This window comes from Triticum aestivum, chromosome 7B (assembly GCF_018294505.1).
Source record: "Triticum aestivum cultivar Chinese Spring chromosome 7B, IWGSC CS RefSeq v2.1, whole genome shotgun sequence".
NCBI lineage: Eukaryota > Viridiplantae > Streptophyta > Magnoliopsida > Poales > Poaceae > Triticum > Triticum aestivum.
This window is the reverse complement of record NC_057813.1, coordinates 529539908-529557165: the sequence shown is the minus strand read 5'-3', so window position 1 is coordinate 529557165 and position 17258 is coordinate 529539908. Positions and strand designations below refer to the sequence as shown.

At 45.8% G+C, this 17258-nt stretch overlaps 1 protein-coding gene across 2 annotated transcripts; it reads right to left on the bottom strand.

Moving 5' to 3' along the window:
- Window positions 1-3232: 3232 nt before the first annotated feature.
- LOC123162978 (replication factor C subunit 1) lies at window positions 3233-14979 on the bottom strand. Of its 2 annotated transcripts, none has more exons than XR_006481617.1 (23): window positions 14650-14979; window positions 14390-14530; window positions 13124-13837; window positions 12987-13054; window positions 12763-12838; window positions 12618-12679; window positions 12379-12530; window positions 11893-12059; window positions 11592-11780; window positions 11364-11485; window positions 11079-11286; window positions 10548-10601; window positions 10224-10393; window positions 9316-9406; window positions 7841-8022; window positions 7706-7745; window positions 7480-7604; window positions 6762-6834; window positions 6155-6247; window positions 5091-5337; window positions 4020-4079; window positions 3725-3932; window positions 3233-3500 (listed from the first exon to the last, which is right to left on the bottom strand). XR_006481617.1 is itself a non-coding variant. In XM_044580738.1 (23 exons), exons 1-22 carry the CDS (start codon window positions 14650-14652, stop codon window positions 3799-3801), a joined length of 3171 nt encoding a protein of 1056 aa, XP_044436673.1. In that variant the 5' UTR covers window positions 14653-14978; the 3' UTR covers window positions 3233-3500; window positions 3782-3798. The 2 variants fall into 2 exon arrangements, 1 of the variants encoding a protein (XP_044436673.1); XM_044580738.1 differs by having other exon boundaries at window positions 3782-3932; window positions 14650-14978.
- Between the last annotated feature and the right edge of the window lie 2279 nt (window positions 14980-17258).

The following is a 17258-nucleotide window of genomic DNA, read 5'->3' as shown; positions in this document are numbered from 1 at the left end:
ACTTTTTTGGCACTACCAAAAAACGTCTTACATTATGGGACGAAGGGAGTACTTCCCGATAAACATTATACTCAACACTTTCTCCTCGAGGAGCACTGGTTGCGCCTGTGACACGGCATCCACACCAGCAAACTTCACCCGTAGATCACTGACCATCATCCGAAAGCTGCTCCAGGCAAACCCAGCCCTCGCCAGCGTTATCGAGGCCGAGTGATTGCAGGCGTCGTGGGAGGGCATCATCCTATGCCTCCAAGTACACCGGCGTGGTCGTGACCGACGCCATGTCGCGGTAAATCCCGAAGCTCGACTTCTACGATGATGGCTTGCCTCTCATCTGCACGTACGCTCCTTTGGAGTGCTACTTGGGCCTCAACCTCAACCTCATGTGCAAGCACGACGATGTAGGACATAGGACACCTAAAAATTCAAATATTTTGAAACAGATGAAGCACCATATTCATAGATTATCAATCTAATGACTTCGGCTAGAGCTTTTGAATCAACGGATTGTTCTGTATTCAACTACCAGAGCCGATTTTATTGGTTGAGTTCAGTATACTTTTGAATCAACCTTCTCCGGCATCGCCTACTCGTGCGGAGCTCTAGCGAGTAATTTTGCCCCGCAGAGGCCTGGGAGACTCTTTGAGCGTGACCATGCATGTGCTGTCGTTGGTTACAACTCAGAGCATCTTCAGCCGTTCGGACCCCCAGGACGCCGAAAAAGCGTCGCCTGGGACCGAATCAGCGTTAATTTCGGCGTGGGGGGCGAACGTGTTCCCAACCGCCGCCCCCGGGTCGCTCCCAAATCCGCCAAACACAACACAAAATTTGTCCTTCAAATTTGTACAAAAAAAGAACTACATAAAAACGCCAACTACACCTAGCACTACTACGCTGTTGCCGCCGCCCGCCTTCTACGTGTCGAGGAGCCTGTAGAACCGGGTGTAGTCGTCGTCGTCGTCATCGTCGTCGCCGCCCCGTGTCCCGCCGGCACCGCCGCCGTCCCTGTTGCACCCCTGACCAGGGTCGCCGATGCGCGGGGGGTTGGACGGCCGGGCGCGTCCTTCTCGTTGTTGTCAAGGACGACGACTGCCCTCCTCGCGTCCGCGGCGTCGAGCTTTGATCTCCTCATAAGCCCAGCGCTGGCGCTCCACCTGATCGCGGACGTACTCCGCCTTCGCCCATTTGAGGACGGTCTCGTCGTCGGTGGCCATGTCCTCATGTTCCTTCTTCACGGGGAGCAACGCCGGCTCGGTCTTCGGTTGGACGAGGCGGTAGGAACGAGGGGAGAGGAGGCCGCCCTCGTTGATGACGAGGGCACCGCTGCAGGTGGGGCGCCCAAGCAGTGTCTCCTACGGCTCCGGCTTGACGGGGCGGAGCAGCGAACCGGAGGAAAGAGAGCCAGAGCCCGACGAGGAGGAGGTTGTCGTCTCCATTCGACGCGGCATCCAGAAACTACCATGGCGGCGAGAGAAGGATAAGGACAGGGGCGTCGGGTACTCCACGCGCAGCATGTTGCCGGGCTCGATGTGGTCGAGGACGGCTTCAAGGGTGCGGCCGGGCACGCCCCACCATTCGCACCACTCGTCGGAGTTAGACCGCCGCGGGGCAGGACGCTGTTTGTGGAGGTGACCTGGTTGGCGTGGCGGCGGTCGAAGTACATAGTCCATGGTGTGTGGCTGTCGGCGGCATACCTCGGCTCGTTCAGGTTCTCCTCCGACAGCAACGAACGAATGCGCGCTATCTCGGCGCGTCGTTCTGCACCGGTTGGCACCGAGGGCACCGGGACGCCACCGGCACTCAGCCTCCACGAGCCCGGCACCCGCATGTCCAGGGGCGCCGGGTAGTCGGCCTCGTAGAGGAGGCGTGCCTCGGCCTCATGCAAATGGCGTCGGCCGAAGCCGTTCGCCGCCGTGGCGTCGCCTGGGTAACGTTCGGCCATTGCTCGTCGGTGGGGAAGAGTGGGGGAGAGGAGCTTCGGTGGCGAGTTGTGGCGAGAGGGGCGTCGGTGGCGATTGTGGCGTTCATCGGCGGGGAGCTCGGCTTTTATAGCCGAGAATGGGCGGTGAGAGGCTGCCCGCCGGTGTCGCGTGGCGGGAACGAGCGGTAAGCTTCCCTCGCTACTTCACTGCGCCGCCCGTGAGGTATCAATGGAAGGCTGACTCGCGCGGCAGCCTTGGCATTGATCCTCGCGGGAACCGAGGCGATGAGGACGATGAAGGCGGAGAGTCGCTGACTTAGCGGGCTCATTCCCGTTCGCGCCAAAATCTGTTTCTCTGACGTCCCCCAGCGCGCCGGGTTCGGCCTGGGTCCGCCGGCGCCAAAATCGGCCCGAGCCGGCAAAAACTGGGCTTCTGGGGCGTCGCTGGGCCGAATTTTCGGCGCCGGCGAAAAAAAAAGGGGGGTTGTTGGGGGCGCGGCTGGAGATGCTCTTACAGACATAGTTTTAAAAACCGGACCGGTGATCAAACCGGCGATGCCACTGGTTCACCGGTTCATTTGTTGGGGTTTTAAGCCATAAAAATATGTAAAAATAGGTCATTTACACTAGGTTTCAATCCTTTGACAGCCAAGTTGGATGGTTGAGTTGGTTGTTGAGCCAAATTGATGACGTCGGCTTGTTTCCTAGTGCCCAACAATTGATCCCCAGCGGCCGCAACTATTTTTTCTCTTTCCCATCAATGCTACCTTGTGCAGAACGATCTGATTAGCTTATAAGGCCGGCGGTTCTTGTTTTTTCCGGTCAGACCGGTGGTTCAGTCCGATTTATAAAAAAGTGTTGTGTGCGCATTGTTACCGTACGCCTTGAAGATCGATGTTGTCAAAAGAAAAGAAAAAAGGAAAAAAATCATAGTGTAGTTTTATAAAAACAAATCCCACGGGTACACATTAAGATGTGCTCAATGTATTCATTCATTAATAATTGGTTCTTGTGTGCGCCACAAAAGAAACTTGCAGCAGATGACTCCCAAAGAAACAAAACGATAGACAGCGAAGCCTTGAATGGCGCTCTTTTCAACGACGCGTACGAGAAGAGCAACCTCGCCAACACCACGCCTGTACGAGAAAGAGCGACCGTGGCCTGTTCAGACCACAAACCCAGAGCCGACAGGCAGAGCTCACGCTACGAGATGAACAACGCAACAGGAGATTGCCTGTTCGGCCTTTCACAGGTTACAACCGTGTTATCTACAGCAAGCTAGAGGAGCATCCATTTCAGTGGGAAAGGGCAGAACCAGGCATCCAGATGTTCTCTAGTTTCAGGTTTACATCTCTGAAAAATACACCTAACCGTATCAGATTCAGAGCGGATTGCGTCAGGAGAAAAAGCTCACACGCTAAACAAGCCCCTCCAGCCGGGGCGAGAAACAGAAGAGCAAATGAAGTGCAAGCAAACAGGTTTTCCCTACAAATGGGAACAACTGGACTAACAGGACAAACCAAACACGAGACCACCAACTAACCATCTGGGGTCTCTGTTGCTTCCAGCCAGTCATCATCTGAAACCAACAGCATAGTGATCAGGTCAAATGTATCTCAGGTGGATTGACAGGTCAGATATATCACATGATAATTGGATATACTCCCTCCGTTCACTTTTGTAAATCGTTTAAGACAGCTGAAAGTGAACTGTTTTAGGTGCTGTCTGAAATGTCTAAAACGTCTTACAAAAGTGAACGGAGGGAGTAGTATTTTCTTTTTTTGAATTGTTTGGATTGCTTACCACATGTGTCACATGGTGAACGGAGGGAGTAGTATATTATACATACTAGACACTTACTGTGCGGCGGCGGTAGGCTACCTCTTCCGCTTCCCGCCTGAGCCTCCGACGGCCTTCCCTGCAGACCCAGGAGTTTTTGATCTTGCCGCTGGCGCCTTCTTTGCACTCGAGCCGTTGCCATTGCTCTTCAGGTTGAGCTGCACTTGAATTCCTGCGAGTGGAATCCAACATATAAATTAGTTATTATATATCCTGGCGATAATAACAATATCAAACAAGGCAGAATATGACAAATAACCTTTCTTATTATCACTCTGCAGGTCCAGTTTTGGCTTCGAGTCACCAGGCACAAGTTCATCTGAAAGAAAAACAGGAGCAGTCAATGCGCCAAAAATTGACTAGTACTACAAATAAACTAGGTATGACTCTCCGCTGTGCCGATCAGTACAGCAATGATACAGAAAACTACCATCCAAAATTACATCGTTGATGCTATATATGAGGCGTATAAATATGAACACAGCACTGTTTGGTTTATTTGACAGGCATAGCTACACAAACATTTCCAAGATCAGAAAAGACAATTCATCACACCTGGAGTACATAATAATTAAAAAACGCAAAGCTTCTTGTGATGGAACAAATTCCATGACCCTCCCAACAGTTTTCTGGCATTACTAAAGAACATCAGGAGTACCCAGAAAAGAAAAGAACATCAGGCTCCAAGCATTTTGCTAGCATCTGCAACAGAAATATAAGCCTGACTGAAGACCAGATTCCAAGTTTCTCATTGAATTTCTGCCCCTGCTGCAAACCCATTTATGCTTTTACGCAAGTAGGAATATATTAGGTACAGCAACAATGCTCTGCAGAAGACAACTCTACTAGCAGTGCATTGCGTGTTACAGATATTGCACTCTGATATCCCATTTTTCACAGAACAAGCTACATGGGAGTAGGCCTGAATTTGGTGGTAATACAACCTAAAAAAACAGCCTGACTAACCACTGTGATCCTTCCGACTGAATGTTAGAAGTTTGGAGCAAATAAGTACAGACAAAACATAGTCTTATTACAGATATTTATTCGTGGTTCCATGGACTGATGATTACTTGATTAGTATCTCTGCCAACACCAGATTCACCGTATCATGACTGGCTAAAGACATATTGTATGGCATGTTACAGATAAAATAACAAATGAAAACGCATATGAAGATGCTGTGGCAGTACTGGCACCGATTGTGTCAACATATTTATTTGTATTCCTAAAACAGAACACACTAATCAATATGTACAACAGCAAGCATTAAAGATTAAAGATTCTCTTTTGGTACAATATATTCATTTACCAAGAAAAAAGCACGTACCATCATTTTCAGCATCAGACAATTCCTCTTCATCACCTTCTGCAGATGCTACTCCAGTTTCTTCAGGCAAACTCTCATCCAATGGCTCCAGGATTGCTGCCACTCGTTTCTTTAAAGTTTTTTTCATGCCAGGGATATTTATTAGATCTGCTGATCGAACAACACGAGAGCTACTTCCTTGTTTGTATGCCTTCGTCAAGGCACTTTTAACAGCTGGTTGAATACCATCCATAGGATTTGGATGGCCCTGCAGAACAACAATATATTCAGCACCATGTAAAGGAAAGAGGGTAATCAAATTACATTGAAACAACATTGCTCAACTAAGACATTATCCTGCTTGGATGCTTCAATAAATTAATTTGAGCAGTGAACTGAGTCGTAATCATAAAGATCTGAATTGAACAACAATGCACCAAAAAACAAATAAAGGACCTAGTCTTTGACAAGCTACACAAGCTTGTGGAGTTGATTGCAAATACTGCGATACTGAAACATACATTGTCCGACCAAGTAGATTCCATTGTTTCTTTGTTGTATTTTTTAACTTGTCTCTGTATTCTCATCACTACCGCACGAATTATCATGTCCACAGCTCCACACCATCACGGGCTTCATATTTCACTGATGTTTTCAAGCAATTTTTATAGCTCCCACGATGCAAACTATGAAAACATTACACAGAAGATAAATGCAACAGTTGCAGATGCAACTACCACAAACACGTACTCAAAATAATTAGCACAGTGCAACATAGTTTGCATCATCTAGAATATCTACAATGGATAACTTTAACATTACATTAAACCAAATACGTTTAAGTACTTGTATTATCTACTCCCTCTGTAAAGAAATATAAGAGCGTTTAGATCACTAAAGTACTCCCTCCGTTCCAAAATAGATGACCCAACTTTGTACTAAAGTTAGTACAAAGTTGAGTCATCTATTTAGGAACTTTGATCTAAACGCTCTTATATTTCTTTACGGAGGGAGTATTAACTAAATTGCCACTCAAAGTGACAGTTAATGAATACCATCAGGCAGCTTTTAGAATAATAACCAACCTTAAATTTAGATAATTCAACAAGCGTGTCAAAGTCTTCCTGGCTTAAAGAGTAGGTATCCATAAACTCCACCACCTTTTGGACAGCTTCCTCCTGCAGAAAATTACAAATATAAGATCCCCGGCAGATTTCTCAGATAAAGGTTTCTCCATGGGAGATGCCAGGCGCGGTTACTCCATTGCAAACGAACAACCAATAGTGTGCAACCAATAGTGTGCGTGCAGAGTGCATATTTTGCCAACGAAAGAAATACTAATTCTAAGATGATAATAGTTGAATTGAGAAAGCATGCAAGGTTGCAAGCCTTTGTGTGTCAAACCCCGCCTAGCCCCTTGACAAAATCCTTAAATAACAAAAATAAGATTTCTCCTATTTTTATTAAAAATATAATTAGCCAATTCATCATGCATTACTTCCTTGTAAGGAGCAGACCTATCAAGCTACACAATTCGTACAATATGCAGCAATATGCTTGAACAAATGCAGCAGTTGACATATGATACTTCGATGAATCTTTTGTGTTAGCTTTGAACAAAAAAACAATTTTATGCTTCACTCATTGAGTGAATGATCAAGAATAGTCCAAAATGGTTATGATAAACAATACCTTAGGCATTGTCTTCAGTGGGTCAGTCAACTGTCTCAAGAGAAGAGTGAGATAGTCGAGCCTCAACGCCTCCCTGCAGATCCCAACAATTACAAGACTGAGACTACAATGAAACATAGCACAGATCCCTTACGGTCTTTCAAGTTACAACTTTTGTCAAAGGATCATGAGTTCTGGTAAATGATTAGTTGTTTACAACACAAAGACGATCTCTCTTTTTTTCAGCTTACATGGTTTGAAATAGAAAATCATAATCTTCCATCTCGAAGATGTGACCAAGGCAAGTTAAGAGAAGGGTAAGGCACCCTTTAATTCGCTCACTGTTAAGGCACTTGTTCAAAAGTAGTTACATTGGAAAATGAGCAAGCCACGTCCAGCAACTAATAGTTGGCTGGCCACTTAAAAGAAATCCATGGCCCATATATTTTCCTAGCAGATGATAATGCGGTCCTTATCTTAACTCATGCTGAAAGTTCCATATCATTTTATCATGGTTACAAGTAATAAAACAATTAGCCAAGAAAATCATTGGCTTGTTTTTTTTTGTTCTCTGATCTATATCGATAATCCAACAATCAATGTACATAAGTACCTACTCTTTACCAGTGAAAAACATGGTTTTGGTGGTCCCAGGGTAAGTTACCAATTTTACTACTAATCCAGAAACTTAACAAAGTAGGATTCGGCAGAAAGCAAGCTAGTTTTGGACTATACCCACCTATCCAAATTAGCTTGCTGCGATGCAAGAATATGACTATGGACATCTTCCAGTAGCCTTTTGTTTTTGTTAGTAGTTGAGTACTTGCCCAACCATCCACCAAATCTATTAAAGTTTCGTTCACCCTGCAAAAAATCAGTATCCAATTCAGTCTACTAAAATTAAAATTCAGAAAAAATAGAATATACTCAATAGTAGTAATGGATGGTTAGGGTGTGAACTTTACTGCTTCAAGGACTTCTCTATTTCCATGCATCAAAGCAGCACTGAAATTTTTTGAAAGAGATTAGCAAACTGTGTTAACATTTGAATAAATCAATACCGCCACATATTAACCATTGGGAAAGATCAATGCACATACGGTACTATTGATGAAGCCAAACAAGCAGCTTGGGACAGCTGCCACTGTCGATATCTTCTTATTTGCACATTAACAATATCACCATCCGCTATAGACTCAGCGGCACGGGCAAGATAATTCATTCTTTTAACTCCACTGTCATCCTTCCCAACGGCACTAGGCCGATAATTGATATAATTTTCCTATAATGGCACATATTAGCACACGAATATAACCAGGTTTAATGATAGAAACAACTAGGGTCACAATAATTCAAAGACAGAAGCAGTCCTAAAGCACATATTTGCACACAATTCTGGTGCACACCAACTCAACCAACATGTGTAGTTCAATACAGCAACAGTAGCTGGAATTTCTTTCATATAATAGCTGAGATGATTGAAAAGAAAAAATGAAAGCTAGCATCCAAGCTTTCTAGGAGAAACATGTCGACATATGCAAAGCTGTAACAGCATTGCTATGAAATGGGAATGCCTTCCTGTTGACCAATTCAGAAATATTAGCCTAAGTTATATGATGCACTAACAGTGCAGAGGCACGGTTGTGGGCTTCAGCAAGAGCGACTGGCCTCCAAGCATCACTAGCAGTCGAGCTTAGCTCATAGTGCTTAGGGGTGTGGCATGTGACATGGTTACCAACTAGCAGTTCTGTAGATTGACTTACTGTACCTATCAATCCAAAAAAAGTCGAGAAACAGAAGTAGTCTGATGGATAACCTTAGGCACGCTACAATTTGTTAGGTGTGTGTTTGGTTTCTAGCCACAGTTATGGCTTGCCACGCTTTCTCATCCACATAAACATAACTTTCTGCCACACTTGTGGTTTCAGCTACCATGTATCGTCCAAGGGTTAGTTGTGGTATGGTCAACCTTGAAGCAAACAAGACCTAAATTTGCAACAAAAAACATAGATGCAATTTAGGCTCAACACTTAAATCGCACGCTATGACGGACTACTGATTACTATAACTTAAAAGAGTCAACATTTCAAACAAAAATCAACCATTAACTCTAACCACATCATTGGCATGTTGCCACCATGAACAAGCAAAACTTAAAAAATAAACAACCAAAACGAACTATTCATCCGTATTTTAAAAAATAACAAAAAAGTACTGGAAATAGAAGAAATATAGGTAAAAACATGTAAAAAAGGATTTGATGACATGGCAGCATGTGGCATTTAGTGGCATCTGCATGGCATCCACGTCAAGTCAAAACCACTTCAAAAACCGCTTTAGGCTGGAAAGTTGACTGTTCCAATAGTTTGAGGTTGCATTCTTAGAGTTCACAGTTGAAAAGTGAATTTTGGCCATAGTTCAGGGCTTAAAAGTGGAATTTTTCATTACAATTATACAAGCATAAGTAGCTCTGCATTCAGTACACAGAAAAGAAATACATAGTAATAAAAAAATCATGAGGCAAACGCGAAGGATTAACATTTGCACAGATGACAAAAACAAATTGTTTCAAAACCTGGATAATAAGGGGAACTAAATCAGGATCGCTCATGCTCAAGTCGATTCGCTCATCCATCCTTAGTCTCCCACCATTGAAACCGAATAGCCTGAAAGTAGAATAAATAACCATGAAGAACACTAGGTTTGAAAGCCATTCAAGCAATTAACCAAGTATAAGCATAGATACATTTAACTAGACAGGAGTGATCATGGAACTAAGTGAATAAAAATATATCATTTGCTCTGCTTAAATCTCACTAAATCCATATAAAAAAATAAAAGTGAACTGACGAATTAATTGCAGGGGCAAACAGTTCCAACTTCCAAGTGTCTAAACTAGTTGGGAATTGACATGTTTAGCCGTTACAAAAAGCTACTGAGTCTTGTTCTCCTAAAAATACCAAAATCTCTACGGCGTCATCTTCTTCAAGTACATGTAAAAACGTTTTATCCTAAATCAATTTAGCAACAAATGAAACCTTTAGCTGAAGCTCAACATCATCAGCACCAGCATCATCATGTACTTAAATCAGGTACTTCTCCAGCGGATATACAGTAGAAACTAGGAAAATGGTGGAGTTTGGTTTCTATTTTAAGGCAGCCCGGTGCATGTAGCTCCTGCTTGCGCAGGATCCGGGGAAGGGTCCGACCACTTCGGGTCTATTGTATATCCGTAATGTGATATGTTCCCAATGCTAATAAAAAATACCCCAAAAGAAATTACTAGATCAAATACATTTGCACTAATAAGTGATCGGATAACTTTGTTAATCCTTAACACTTCCATAATTAGACAGGATATGTACTTCCACACCAAACGCGAATAAATCAATAAACATGAAGAGATCATTGAAAGACTGACAATAAAAATTCTAAAGAACTCCATAGAATGACATTGTGATATACTAAAAGAAGGAAGAATACTTGTCCACAGCCGTGAAGGGAGAGATGTCTTCATCTTTTGAGCTACTATTAAGACGCAACCTTATGTCATCATATTTGACCACAGACTGGGAGAGACTCATGTATTGCAAATGGTTGAGTGCCATGCGAATATCCCCATGTACTCTTTCTGCAAGCTCTTCCATTGCATTCTAGCAGGTCAGAAAACCATATATTAGCAACTGAACGTGAAATATGCAAAGAATATTATGTGATGTAGTATTGAATTAGTTGAGCTATGTTTCCACTTTTTTTGAAGTTTTGACCATCAATAAGAACAGAACCATGAGAACATACTGAACACACCTCTTGAGCTTGAATGCCTTCTTTTCTGGCAATCTCCATCAACCTCTTGCCCATCTGTTGAGTACAGAAGTTAAAAACAACCCCAAAACACAATTCTTTTTTGTTAAAAATACAAATAGTGCTGAACCTGCCCCGTATTACTCCCTCCGTCCCAGAATAAGTGTCTTGAGCTTAATACAAATTTGTACTAGAGCTAGTACAAAGTTGAGACACTTATTTTGGGATGGAGGGAGTAGTATATATAGTGTGAGGAGATGGGAGAAGTAAACCAGAAAAAACATAAAGTCAAAAAAGAAGCAACTTTTGCCAACAATTAGAAAAAAATACCAAAATGAATATAACCATGTTTACTTATGTTCAGAAAAAACATTAAGGCGGCAGATTTTATCAGATTAACTGGGTAGCAGCAAGCAATTGAGAACAGCAGTTCAGTTGTCATAATAGGTAAGGGCAATAATAGGGTAATAGACAATAGTAGGAAAGCAAACAATAATTTACATAAATCATTAGAATATGGTGGCATGAAATAACCTGCTGCTTTGTTGGTTTCCTGAAGTTGAGTAGCAAACAGTAATTTACAAGGCTCTTCAGCTTCTGGCTATAACGATCATTACAAATGCAAACTATAGGAATCTTGGATATCTTGATGCTGGCAATAAGATCAGCAACTCCACCTCTATCACCAGCAGACATACCGTCAACTTCGTCCATGATGAGTACAGCCTTAGGCTTCTTTATCCTGTGAAATTGCTCCACACTTCATATAACAATAAAAACAAATCAAAGTGCAAAAGTTCAGGATATTGTAGTACAGACCGGTTGTCACTATAATTCAGAGTAGCATTGCTGATAAGCTCTTTGATAGAATTTGATGTGCTCCCCCCAACACCTTTCTCAATCTTGGAGTCTGCTTTACCACGGCTATCACTTGCATTAACCTGTTATGCATATATTACTCATTTAAATTTGTGACTCAAAGGTAAATAAAGAACACATAATTACCTGAAAGATAAATAAGTGAAGTATGTAAGAATAAAGACACACCTCAATGGCCTGCAATCCAAGCATCTGACTAACAACTTTTGCAGTTGTAGTCTTACCAATACCTGGAGGTCCACTCAGCAATACAGCTTTTTTAGCTCCACCATCGACCTGCTTCTTTCCTTTGCCCTTTTGGCCAGAATGAAGGAATTGATTCTCCCAACTTTTCAACCAATCATGAAGTTGTTTAACCTATATACATTAGAAGTTCGTCAATGCTCCCCGGAAAAAAAAAATCATTCATACTAACTTACGTGTGCATAGATGTACATGACCAAAATAACCAAAATACAGAATTTCTCACCATTGATTGGTTGCCAACTATGTCGTTTGGAACTTTTGGCCGATATTTCTCTGTCCATTGCAAAGAACCGCGGTCAACAACCTTGACCTTTTGATTGTTAGTGGAGTTGCTTTCTTTATTACTCTTTGAGGGAGTACTCTTGCCCATGGTACCGACTTGATCGACAGCTAAAAAATTCAAAATCAAGATATGCATAAGCATCAACAACATGAGAAATGGCAATATTAAGAAAATAAATCATACCAATGGCATGTTATTTGCAGGATCAACCTAATATCTACTCCCTCCATCCCAAAATAAGTGTCGCTGATTTAGTATAACTTTGTACTAGATAAGCGACACTTATTTTGGGAAGGAGGGAGTACAAAGTTAGGAGTAAGAAGATAGAACTACCACGGTAATTATGTTCCAGGTTAATGCAACTAAGCAAGATTATGTTTGTCCAATAAACTAAAGATGCATTACAATTTAAAAGTTCCTGGTTACCTCTTCTTTCAGGTTTAACTGGAGAGCTCTTTGTCTGTGACTTCTGTAGCTTTTCTGAATTGCTGTTACCTTCATGTTTGTTTACAGGAGCCTTTGCAGGCTTTGATTTCCGGATCATATCAAATAAACCATCTTCAGTCAAGAACGGGACGCTGCAATAAACGTGAGCATATATCAAGCAGTGACAATTAAAAACAAACTTACAGAATTCTTCTCAAAATAAAGCTATCAAGTAATACCCCAGATCTTTTGCTTTATTAGATTTCACTCCCCCAATATCTTCATCAGCCAATAGGTAACTCTGCCAACAAGCGATGTCAAGTTGTCAACAAAGATACAAGCCATTAATACTTACAGCGGCAACTTTTATAATACTACAAGTACCGTCTTTTTACTAATTGAACCGGTAACACGTCCCCCGTAACGCTTTATTAGATCAGCCGCTTCCTCCCGTTCAAGACTGCAGATAAACAGAAAATTATGATTATTTACTGGCCAGATCATCTCAATAAAGAAAGTTGGAAGTGTTAAGATAATTATGTGCATTGGCCGTTGCATGATCGGAAAACAAAACACTTCAGTATAAAAAATGAAGAAAGTAACCACACCTGTCAAGGGTACCACTTATGACAAATGTCAGACCAGCTAAACAGTCAGGGGCACCCTCTGGGACTTCCTACAGAATATGGAATGAACGGTTTAGGGTGGGGCCTTCCAGAAACTTGTGACAAGAACTGTGAATTACCTTCTCCCCTTTGTGAGGGGGATCCTTTCTTTCACCAAAATTCATGAAACCTCTCCCACCCCCTCCTCTACCTCTTCCCCCAGGAGTAGCTCCTGCTCCTCTGCCCCCTCTTCCCCTTCCAGCTGCTTTGGAAGGGGTCTTGTCATCTTCATCCATCCTATCCTCCTCACCATCATCATCAAGACCAGTAGTAGTCTTTCCATGAGCCGTTCCTCCTCCTCTTCCAACCCTTCCCCTTCCCCTTCCTCTTCCCCTTCCGGCTGCTTTGGAAGGGGTCTTAGCATCTTCATCCATCCTGTCCTCCCCACCATCATCATCATGACTAGTAGTCTTTCCATGGGCTGCTCCTGCTCCTCTTCCTCCCCTTCCCCTTCCTCTTCCCCTTCCAGCTGCTTTGGAAGGGGTCTCGGCATCTTCATCCATCCTTTCGTCCTGGTCATCATCATTAGATGCAGCCTTCAACTTCTTTAATGGTGGTGGCTTCACTGGAGTTTTCTTTTTTGAAGGCACCACAAAGTCATCGTCGTCGTCTTCTTCATCCTTAAGGGCCTTGTTTGCTGCGAAAGGCTTGATGTCATCCTCAAGGTCCTCACTGCTTTTCTGAAGTTTTCTTTTAGAAGAACTCTTCTCAGCAACATCAGCATCTTTTTCTGTTTTGGGTGCAAAGTACTTGCTTGTCTTCCTTCTAGCTGAAGCATCTTGATTACCAGGCACCTGCATGATCCAGATACAGTATTGATTACAGGTGACGTATATAAGCTGGGGGACATCAAATAATTTAGGTCAGTGGAAGCAACCAAAGAATTAAAGCGAGCCGTTGGTCTAACTGCGATGGTGGTGCAAGAATATACCCAGCTTAGAATCTGATTGACAGTACTATCTGCTAATACATTCTTATATCATGGACTCATGGTGCACAACCAGACATGAAACATCAAAGTCAGTTCTTAAACTGTATACAGTGCATGCGAAAATCAAATCTAGTATCTTTTTGGGCGATATTAAAGTATGGTTTGCACAAAAGATTCCAACACCCATTAGCAGAACGAATAAGGGATTTAACAGGTTGTGGTTGGGCTACTGCCGCGGGAAATGCATTAATCTAGAGTTCTTAAACTGTATGGCCGAGGAAAATCGAGTTGCTGAGCCGATGCACTGCATCCTGGATAGCAATGCTAGAGAAAACAAACTGCTAAAGAAGACCTAGAAAAGCACCGAACCAACCAGATGAACGAAGAAGCAGAAAGAAAGAAGTCAGCATTCTACCGAAGATGTCGCGGCCTTCTCGGGGATGCTGAGCACAGGCTTCTTGGCCGCACCCGGCGCGGCGGCGCCGGCGGCAGAGGGCTTGGCCGCACCCGCATTCTTGTCGTGCGGCTTCATGAACCATTTCCTGATGTCCGACGACTGCGCCACAAGAAATCCAAGAACGGCGAAACGGTCAGCCGAGAAGAGCGGATCGAGAAACCAACCTTCCGCGTCGAACCAAGAAACCTGGATTAACGAAGGGCCAAGAAAGAACTCACCATGTCAGTCTTGGCCAGGAAAAGCCCGGCCCCGGCGCGCGGACTCGCCGGTTCTTGGCTCAATCTCGACGGGGGGAACCCTCTAGGGTTTTAGGGGCGTGGGCTTCGTGGCCTCCTTGGCCCTCGCTTTGGGTCGATTGGCGCCACACGCAAGCCGGGGGCGATGACAGGAGAGGAGGAGGAGGGGGGAGGCGGCGGTGGCAGTGCGGGGTGGTTTCGGGTGGATGGGAGGGCGGAGGGGAGGGAGACTGCGGGTCGGCGACGGCGGACGGGGCCTTGGCGACGGGTGGGCGTTCGGGTTTACCCGAAAATTGTCACAAAAAGAAACGGAAATTCGGGAGGGGGGGATGGGAGACGTGGGAGGTTCGGGAATCGGGAGGGGGGAATGGGAGATGTGGTCGCGCGGCTCAGGAACGAAGCAGAGGGTGTGCGCCTGCCGCTGCGGCCCGTGCTGGTGCCGTGGTGCGTGACTAGAGACTAGGTCACGAGAAAATTCGGGCCTTATGCTATGTTGGGCTGGGCCTTCGCTACAGGCAGCGATTTTGCTGGGCTTTTTTTCCTAATTTGGTTACCCGGACTATAAATCCGAATCTCTACTATTTCTCTACTTTATTAAAGGAGAATCGAAAGTCGTGACTCTGCCCACCCCATCGATACCTCCTCCCACGCACGCACCCATCCACGTCCTCCCGCTCCCTCCCACTGTTTTTTTTTTCAATTACCCTCCCAACAAAACCAGCGGCAAGTAAAGGAACCGACCGGTTCGCTCAACCTCTTCCTCCCATTTGCTTCCCATGATAAACACTAGGAAACCGGCCCACGTTTTGTTAAAAAAGAAAAACAAGGAAAAACAAAACCACGTCACACGCCCCATACCTCCCCACGCCCACCCCTTCACTCCCGATCTCGTTTCTTTCCTCTCCCCATTCGTCGCATGCTCGCCGCTCTGCCCCACGCGTTACTTGGCCAGCCCAGATCTCGACCCGCCGTCTTGCACCCAGAGTAGAAGCCCCCTGAGGTCGACGGCGTTGTCGGTTTTGTCCTTAGAAGCCGGTTGCCTCAAGGATGGCCCAGGGCGCGGTTTAGCGAGAGAGCCCCGAGAGCCCGGCAACGGCGTGTAACGAACTAAGGAAGAGGGGATCGGTAGGTGAGGGAGAGCAGGAGGGAGAGACCGAAGGAGGGAGATGAGATTGCTTTCGGAGGAAGGATTGGGGGAGGAGAAAGTCTGTTACATCACGCATGCCTTGCCATAGGCGGCTGGCTGCATATTTAACTCTCCCTCGCACTCACTCACACACACTTACAGGTGGGCCGATCCTTGCCACGTCACACTGGACAAGTGGACTGGCCAGTTGTGACATTCTCCCCTTCTTGAGATGGAGCCCCGTCTTCTGGGTTGTCGTCTTCGTCTTCCCAGATGGAAGCGGCTAGAAAGCGTCGCCGCAGGGTATCGTGGTCCTCCCAAGTAGTGGCTGGAGTCGCGATGTTCCCCCATTGAACCCTGACTTGGACAACTGCCGCATTCCCCTTCTTCATCATGCGGCGCTCCAGGAGCGCGTAGGCGCCATGGTCGCCACGGACAGATCAGGCACCCTTGGTAGTTCAGCATACACCGGCGTGTAATCCGGCGTGAATGGCTTGAGCTGCGAGACGTGGAAGACCGGGTGCACGCGGCTGGACTCTGGTAGGTCGAGCTTGTACGCCATGAGCCCGATCTTCTCGATGACATTGTATGGCCCGAAGAACTTGTAGGCGAGTTTGGCGCACGGTCGGCTGACGACAGATTGCTAGACGTAGGGCTGCAGTTTCAGAAGTACCTGCTCGCCCACCTGGAACTGGCGCTCGGTACGATGGCGATCGACTTGTTTCTTGCAACGCTTCTGAGCACGCGCCAGCTGGGCGCGTATGTGCGTTGTGTGCGCCGCCCAGTCCAGGTCGTCGCCGGTGGGAGCGTCGTTTGGCCATGACACCATGGCTCCCAGATTGGCCTCCTTCTCGTACAGCGCCTTGAACGGAGTGCAGTTGAGCGACGAGTGGAAGGTTGAGTTGTACCACAACTCCGCCATGGGCAGCCAGCAACGCCATATGCTTGGGGTGTCATGCACAGCGCACCGGAGATACATCTCCATGCACTGGTTCACGCGCTCGCTTTGCCCATCTGTCTGCGGGTGGTAGGCGGTGGAGTACAACAGCTTCGTGCCGGCGCCGGCGAGCAGCTCCCGCCAGAGATTGATGGTGAAGACTTTGTCGCGGTTGGAGACGATCGAGGCGGGCACCCCGTGCAGCTTCACCACGTTGTCCCAAAACGCGCGCGCCACCTGCGCCGCGTGGAAGGGGTGGCGTAGGGGAATGAAGTGGGCAAACTTGGTGAAGCGGTCCACCACCACCATGATCGTGTCGAAGCCTTCTGACGAAGGAAGCCCCTCCATGAAATCCATGGTGAGATCTTCCCAGGGCGCGGACGGAATGGGCAGCGGCGCCAAGAGCCCGGCAGGCTTGGAGTGTTCGTGCTTGGCCTGCTGGCAAGTCGCGCACTGCTGCACGAACTCTTCGGTGTCCCGCTTGAGCCCGCGCCACTCGAGATGCTTGCGCACGCGCTGGTAGGTTGC